Here is a 9,044-nt window from a genome sequence, read left to right on the forward strand (position 1 = left end):
CAAAAGCAACAGCAGTAGAATTGAAAAATAAAACAATTCGTCGAGTGGTCCACAGGAAAGTGACAGGCGACGGAACATTTTTGGAATTCGTACACAAATTTACATGTTGATTAATTTGACAGTTTTCAAACATTATGTGAATATGTTCAACTTTGACGTTGACGGGTTGTATGTTGAAATTGATACGGCAAAATGTCTACACTTTTATTCTTGAATTACTCTATAAAATTTCGTTCTTCAATCAATAAAATATTATTTAAGAATTCACCTTACTCAAGTGTAAGAGGATAACCTGCATATTTGACAGAGTGTCGCATATAATAACAGTGTTTGACACAGTGTGTCTGAAATAATAGCAGTTGGCATTAGAATTGGAATCCACTGAATAGAGGAGGGATGATATAGATGCCAAATTTATGATGTATTTAATGTCACCGTGGCCTCTTCCTAATTCTGGATACTCTATCAATCCACAATATAAATACGATATTTCAGATCTTGGAGTTGTTTGCTGTAGATATACATGAAAAGGTTGTGTCGGCTGCTTTTATGTGGCAACGGGAAAAGACGAATTTGGGGATACTTAATTTATTCTAATACAATTACGCCTAGGTCTCCCCTTGAGAAGCTGGGAGGGCAATGCGTTATTAAAGTATAATTTGTTTGATAATTGTCCAAAGATTCTGGGAAAAAGAATTTGTTTAGTCCATTAGTCTTGGAGTGCCCAACACGCAAGGGGACACCGGCACATAAGTTATGTCATTGATATTTAAAATTCATTTTTAAAGGTGTATTTATTTTATTATAAAGGAGACTAGGAGCTGCTGAGGTTAAAGGGATTTGGATTTTATTTTAGTTTTTGTGTGGAGGATTTTGTGGCCGACGCATATGAAATGCCAGTTGCCAACTTGCCAGTTTGGCAGGATGAGCTGTCGCCGGCTGGACCAAGCAGTGAAAAGGACGAGCGGGTGTGAGATTTGAAAAGATCTGAAGCGACCCCGGGCCATATCTGTGCTCAGGCCACGAGTTCCAATCCCGGCGAAGCAATTATACTACAGAGCGATAGCGACATGTCAAATGTCATTAATGATTAGGTCTGTCCGTACTTTCCTTATCTTCATCGATCAACACCGCCGGCTTGACCAGCCGCTACAACTACTTAATCCGCCCGGCGACGCCATTGTCCACAGAATTGCAACAGAATTGCAGAAGAAACGAACAGTGAAGAAGAATTATGATGGGGTCTTCCTCTGTATTTTCGTCTCTCGGGGCAGCGTTCCATGCCCTGCCGCCTCTGTCGTTCCACAGTCGAAGCTTGTCGTCGACAATATATCCGACGACTTACACGCATCCTCTAGTGGACGCCTTCCAGAGCTGGCTCAATTCCGAGCTTCGTCGGCTACAGGAAAGCGGCGCGTCGTATCTCAGCGCGGAGTGGCTCGGGCAAGCTCTGGAACTCTGCCTTGACGTCCATTCTCGGGCGGAGGAGCTATTTCCTCACATCCAGCAGGCGATTTTGCGCGAAAATCGCAAATGGGTAGACGAGCAATTAGACGCCACCGTCAAGCTTCTGGACGTTTGCAATGCGCTGAGACAGACAATAAGTGATGTTAAAGAATACCAGGCATTGTTGCAGATGATCGTTCGTGGGTTGGAGGGTTTCTCTGATAATCCGATCTGCGCCAGGCATCTTTTCAGGGCCGGGACGGCGCTCGGTAATTGTAAGGAATTCATGGTCAAGAGAGAGGCGCAGAGTCTGCATGCTTCTTGCCAAAAGCGCTCTAGACTGGACAAGTGCAGCTCGATGCTGAGGCAAATAGGCGAGAAGCTTCTGGCGACTCCAACGAGTGGGAATTCAAGCAAGGCACAGTTCCTGGAAATATTATATGGATCAACTGCCACGACTGTATTCGTTTGCGGTGTCCTCGTTGCCGCTCTGTCCTTCAAATCAAAACGATGCCTTCCAGCTGCTCCTCATATGGGCCATTCTTCATCGGCGTCTGCGCTTCACGGCCTGCATCATAAAGTGAAGGAAGAAATCGATAGGAGAAGAAGCAAAGGCGCCCGGGCTCCATTACACGAGCTTGACAGCGTGGACACGGCAGTCCGGCATTTGCACGATGTGGTGAACAAATGGACAACTCGCAAATCGCCTAGTTCGGATCTGGCTAACGAGGCACTGGAATTGAAGCAATCCGTTGAGTCCTTGAAGAAATGTGTCGCAGATATGGAAGCAGGCATCGGTCCCTTTGAGAAGCAGGTGGACAAATTGTTCAGATTGCTGATCGGCAATAGGATGGCTCTCTTGGATAGCATCAGTTATTCCTAGCAATTTGAAAAGTCAAATCAGCTGGAATTGAACCGGCTCTGATCTTTTTGAGGACCTGTAACTAAAAGTATGTAAATCCCCCTGCACAGTTTTGATCTTCCAGATTCTCGACCTGAAGTTGTATTTAGCGGAGAAATTCCACTGCGCCAGAACCTTAGATGCATCCTTTTTCACCAGAATACGTTATATTTTTGTAATAAAATGGTTTTAATTCAAATTTGTGTAAAACTCTTTATTGCCCAACCAGGGGTTGGCTCGCGAATCGCATGCCATGGACATGTTGTAGGTGCTACAAGTATTGAGTAAACCTCTCCTTGCACGCAAGATGTTTGACTGTAGTTATGAAATTTAAAAAGATTAAATATTAACTCTATTATTTAAAAAAACTTAAAATATCAATCTTTTTTGCAGAGAGGTTACACTATACACTATAATTGGGTTGGGTTGGAGTATGTTTTAAAAATGTTTGTGTATGAAATATATAAATTAATTGCTCAAAATTTAGATGGTAGAGTAATGGCTTGCTCTTTTACAAATTATTAGTTGGTTATTTCAGGGATATAGTTTTTTTTGAATAATGATAATAAGTCAATCCACATTAGCTGATAACCCACTAAATATAATTATCTGACTGCTAATTTAACAACTGAATTATGATAGTTTTTTTTCCATGTATAAAAAAAATTATAGTATAATAAATTTTGGTCAAATTTTTTTAAGATACTTACAAATTCTATTAAAATTATGTAGAAAACTTATGATAAAGAGCTTCCACAAAGAAAATAACTTCCTTTTGTTGGCTATGAAGGAACTTACATTCTAGGGTTTGTTTCATCGTTTCAAAAAGTTGAACAGACAAATTACTAACTCAAACCTTCGTTTCAAAATGTTGAACGGACAAATTACTAATTTAAACCCTCGTTTCAAAAAGTTGAACAGACAAATTACTAAAGTCATATTAAAGTCAAAATTGTCCGCAGGGTATTGGACTTCTCAAAAGTTGATTTCTTACCATAAAATATTTTATAACAAGATGTGCGTTGACTGTATACGGAAAGCTACCATGAAAACCTGAAACAACAACCAAACTTTTGTAAAGTTTCTTCATTAATGGAGGATTCTTCACAGTAAGCCGTCATAATTTATGTCTTAGCCTTCGGGTTTGGGTACAGTAAGCCAGTGGCAGATGCAGAAGAAAATGTAAACGTGGTAGATACGGAAGAAAATGTAAACGTAGCGAGATGGAAATTTGGTCATTCCTATTTTCATCGTGGATTTTGCGAATATTGTTAATATAATAGATAGGAAGTCAAATTTCAATTTTGTACCTCAGATTCAAAAATATTTTTAAAATCTGCAGTCAAGTTCAATTCCACTCAAAACTTTGAAAATTTTAAAGCTTTTACAGCAAGCAAGGCCCAAGTCTGGTCAAAGTATGGACTTGATCGCATCTGAAGAAATTTTAGAAGGCGAAGTTCACCTCTCTAAATTATTCAATTTAGAGATAAGGGTCCATGAATCCTGCTGTGTACTATGGAGATTTAGACTTTTCTTCAACTGAGTAGTTGTAGATTTTTTTTATAAGAAGATTGCTTTTCTGGAATAAAAGCAGGTTTGACTCATTTATAAGCTATTTATAACCCAAATTAAGGAAAGCTGGGTAGTGTGTTGTATCTGGCATTCTGGTCCAATAAATAATAGGAAAGAGGAACCGGACTGAATGTGCCTTGACTTCAGAATTATGTAAGAGGAATGGGTCTCTATGTACCTTAGGACAATGTGCCTTGACTTCAGAATCATGTAATAGGAATGGATCTCTATGTACCTTAGGACTATCTAAGGTTTGCATAAAGAGGAACCGGTCTCTATGTACCTTAACTTTGGGAATATGTAAGAGGAACTATGGCTTAAACGTTGGTATAGAGTTCTTTTTAGAGAGGACCTGGTCTCTATCTACCTTAACTTCAGGATAAAGAAGAGGGACAGGCCTCTATCAACCTCAACTTAAGGAAAAAGAAGAGGGACAGGCCTCTATCAACCTCAACTTAAGGAAAAAGAAGAGGGGCAGACCTCTATCTACCTCAACGTTAGGAGTATGTAAGGTTTCCATGGAGTTATTTTAGTGAAAAACGGTGTAAACGGTCATTCTGTGCCTCAACTTTAGGAATAAGTAGGAGGAGCTCGTCCTATGTACCTTACGTTTAGAGTAGGCAAGCTATAGACCTTAACTTTACGATTGTATAATAAGGTTTGCATAGAGTTACTTTGCTGAATTTTACTATTTTCCGTAGTCTGTTTTTTTTAATGTGTTATTAAAAAAATATATAGTTTTAATGGACTTAGACTAGACTAGAAGAGATATTGATTTTCTTATAAATATTATTTATCTTAAATTACTTATTAATGTATGTATATAAATTAAATGATAAACACCAATAAACATTAATTCATAATAAGCATTATAATTCTTAATTCATGATTAATTATAAAAAATAATATATAAGTTAAATATATATACATTTAAAAAACCATGTAACAAGATTCTTGATCATGGAAATTCACCCCACTTTACCTTGAAGATTCTTCATCTATAAATAGGCTTTGTTACAATATCATGGCTAATCAATACCACTTGCCCAAAAACCATATCTCATTTCATATGACACTTCTCCATATGACAATTTTATTTATTAATCAATTGATTAGAAGGGCAGAAAGAGCATAACTACTTTTGCAATAAATTTCAACCTTTGATTTGTAACTTCTACTAAGAATATTCTAAAAAGTTTCTATAGAAGTTAAATCCTTGCCAATCAATAATTATTAGGTGGAGAGTAGGGATTTAACCTCCATCAAATATTTTGGAATATTCTTAGTAATATTCACAAATCAAAGATCGAGATTTATTTCCAAGGTAGTTATACCCTTTTAATTAAATTGATTAATTAAAAAATATCATATAAACAAGTATCATATGAAATGAGTTACGGTTTTTGGACATGTGGTAGTGATAAACCATGGTATTAACACATTGTATTGTAACCAAGTCTAGAATCTACATGATAAAGTGGTTAAGAATCTTGTTACATGTTTTTATTATGGATAGACATCATTTCACAATAAACATCAAAATACTTCCTTCATGATACATCTCACATTGCTAAAATTAAAAAAAAAAAAAAAAAAAAAAACTAATTAAATTATAACTTTAATTTGCAAATTATTATATTTAATTATAAAAGAATTAATATATAAGTTAAACATATGTACATTTAAAAAAATAAAAATAAAAATAAGATTATTAACCATGGATTTTTACAGCCACTTTACCATAGGTTTTGTTATAGTATCATGGACCAATACCATTACTTATTAATACCACAAGCCCAAAAAACTTAAACCATGACTTACTTCAAACAACACTTATTCATATGACATTTTTTCAATTAATCAATTCAACTAAAAGGGAAAAAAGAGAATAACTACTTTGGAGATAAATCTCAACCTTTGATTTATGTATACTATTATGAATATTCTAAATATTTTGTGGAGGTTAACTCCCTACCATTCACCTAATAATTAATGATAATTAAATTAAAATTTTGGAAGCCTTATTTCAAAATAGACATGCTTATCCACACAATTATTTTTATCATTAATAATAACCAACATAGATTTATCTTAACTTCGGATCTACCAAGTGCCTTGTGGGATAAAATCTCTCAAGATGCAATCTTCCTTTTTAGTACAAAATTTCAGAAAATGTTTGCACATCAAGAAATTTGATTTCTCTCGACTCTTGGTAGATCTAGAGTTAAAATGGATCTATGTTGGTTTTGAGTAAAAAACTAATAAACTGTTTTAACTATAAGGAATCTTTTATTTTCATTAGTTTTATATAATATATACATAGTTGACATTGAAATAATTTATTTATAATTCTAATTCTCCATAGTAGAATGTTAATACATGTCACCTCATATTGAGAAGTATAACTAGAGGAGCTACCTAGGGCTATATATATTGAATTATTTTTGTGATTAATGTTTTTTGAAATGTTACATGTCTCTCTATGTCTGTGTGTGTATATACATTGAACTGTTTCTCTCTCACAATGGAAAGTGATAGTATAATTTATTTTTTTAATTTTAATTACTGTATTTTTCTCTATATAAAGTTGATATAAAATTATGTTGTTTAATTTGAACATTAATCAAAGCTTAGGTGAACCACCCCGACATGTGCCCATGAATAAACTTAGAGGATTTGGGCCTAGAACCTATGAAAATATTGCTAATAAAGCCGCCCAATGCTTATATATATTGAATTATTTTTGTTATTAATAGTTTTTAAAATGTTACATGTATATTACGTCTATGTGAGTACATGTGTGTGTGAGAGCATTGAATTATTTTTTGTTATTAATATTTTTTAAAATGTTGCATGGCAACGCCATGCTTTTTTTGTTTTTTTTTGTTTTTTTTCATAGAAAAGGTCGTAATTCCCATTATAAGTGAAAATTACATTTTGTATATGCATACTCATTGCTTTGATAGGTTGTGCCTGTCCAAAAATAGAGAAACTGTGCATTACTCCACGTAGGGAGTGAGTGAAAAATATCAAAAAATAATTTACTATCTGACCCATTCACAGAGGGGGAATGATAAGTTCTGATAACTATTTACAATAAGTCAAAAAGATCATCAAAAACAAAGGAAAATTGTTCTTTTCGGTGCTGCTTTAGAGAGCTTCAGGGTCTACGAATAACCTGTGATAATGCTGATAAACAACACCATCCAGTTCCTCGCAAATCAGCCAAGTGTCATCGTCTCTGATTGTTGCTTCTTTGGATACGCAGTCAACAACGGTGTTCTCCCGATTTCCAAGCCTGCTGAGCCAGTGTGGAATGCTCATTGTCAGCAATGTGACTGAGATGGGTTATCCCTTGTTCTGCTAAGAGCAATCTCATGTCCTCAGGGAGCATGTGTGCATTTCCGCAGCCCACCCAAGGGTCTTCTCCTATGCGCACTAGGGATCCCAAGCGAATTCTCTAGGTCAACCCATTTCTTATCAGGTCCATGGCTTTAGTAACTGCTTTCCAGATGATGGATATATTCCCATTAGATTGATGACCATGTCGAATCAAATCTAGAGGGTTTTAGGGGGAGATGTATTTCGATATGACCACCTTCGACCAGAGACTATCATTATTGAGGAGCTACCATCCCAGTTTGGCTGCTAGAGCTTTGGAGAAAGTGTCCAATCTCTTGATCCCCCATCCCCCCCAACGTTTAGGTAGCGCCAGGGTCTCCCATCTTGTCCAAGCAAAAATTTTCCCTATTTGATTCTCCTTCCACAGGAACCGACAACAAAGTTTCTGCAACCTACCCAGGATGCCCCTGGGGATCCATGCTAAGGTCACCCAATATACAGGTGTTGCTTCTAGAACCGCTTTGATCAATATCAATCTACCTGCTCTGGAAAGGTACTTGTGATACCATATATTCAGACGCTTTTCCACCTTTGAGATGAGCCAAATCCAATATGCAATTTTATAACCAAATGGTTTTAGACAATACCCCAGATACCTCAATCCATCTTCAAAGGGGTAGATAACAAAAGCGAATCTTCTGAGGGCGAATTGTAATTCATTTTGACTGCACCCGTAAGCAGATAAGGTAGATTTGGATTCATTCATAACTGCCATTGAGAAAGATAAGTACATCATCCACAAAGAACAAATGAGTCAAGAATATTGAATCAGTGATTTTGATGCCTTTAAGTCTCCCTTGTCTGTGTTCTTCATGAATAAATCTGCTGAGGCCCTCCATGATGAGGAGAAACAGTAGCGGGGACAGGGGGCATCCTTGCCTAAGTCCCCTTTCAGCATGAAAGAAGGGGGAGGCCGATTCGTTATAAGAACACTGTAGGGAACATCAGTTATGCAGCTCATTGCCCACATACTGAAGGTAAAGGGGAAGCCTATTTGAGTTAGTCGAATGCGGAGGTAGAGCCAATTGAACCTATCAAAGGCTTTAGAAAGGTCAATCTTCAAAATCATTCCTTTTATTTTTCGGAGCTGGACAGAATGGAGGAGTTCTTGAGCTGTACCAATCGCCTCATGAATTTGTCTATTGTGTAAGAAGGCAAATTGCTCTTGGGAAATATGGAGGGAGAGGATTGGCTTTAAGCGGTTGGCTATAATCTTGGCAATAATTTTGTAAATGCAATTGCATAGTGATATGGGTCTGAAGCCATCAAAGGAGGAGGGCTTGTCAGTCTTAGGGATAAGAGCGATGAAAGTGGATTTTAGACTTTCCGGAATTCTCCCTCTCCTTCTGCTTTCCTCAATGACTTGCAGGAGATCCATTCCTAACACCTCAAAGAAAGCAGTATAAAATTATACAGTCCAACTATCCGACCTTGGGCTCTTTTCTTTCTTTAGCATCTTTAAGGTGGCTTCTAGCTTTCCCATAGAAACTTCTCTCACAAGCTCCTGTTCCATCTCTTGATCCACAAACCCTGGGAATAACTGAACAGTCCACATCACTTTAGCAAGGGGAGCATAGGGAGGAGTCTTGTAGATATTATGGAAATGGGAACATGCTAGGGCAGCCAACTCTCTAAAGGATTGTACCAATCACCCCTGTGAATCATTCAACTCCCAGATTGTATTGATGGCATTCCTACCATTAGCATGTCTGTGGAAAAAAAT

General features: G+C 36.9%; 1 protein-coding gene across 1 annotated transcript; it reads left to right on the forward strand.

Annotated features, from left to right (window-relative positions):
• The first annotated feature begins 1,035 nt into the window (after positions 1-1,035).
• On the forward strand, positions 1,036-2,602 carry LOC149181402 (protein BPS1, chloroplastic-like). Its single transcript, XM_089416605.1, has one exon. It carries the CDS (start codon positions 1,235-1,237, stop codon positions 2,327-2,329), a length of 1,095 nt encoding a protein of 364 aa, XP_089272731.1. The 5' UTR covers positions 1,036-1,234; the 3' UTR covers positions 2,330-2,602.
• The last annotated feature ends 6,442 nt before the right edge of the window (positions 2,603-9,044 follow it).

The sequence above is a fragment of the Pinus tabuliformis genome, chromosome 3_2, assembly GCF_031772625.1.
Source record: "Pinus tabuliformis cultivar Carrire ecotype Pingquan chromosome 3_2, CPIR1, whole genome shotgun sequence".
NCBI lineage: Eukaryota > Viridiplantae > Streptophyta > Pinopsida > Pinales > Pinaceae > Pinus > Pinus tabuliformis.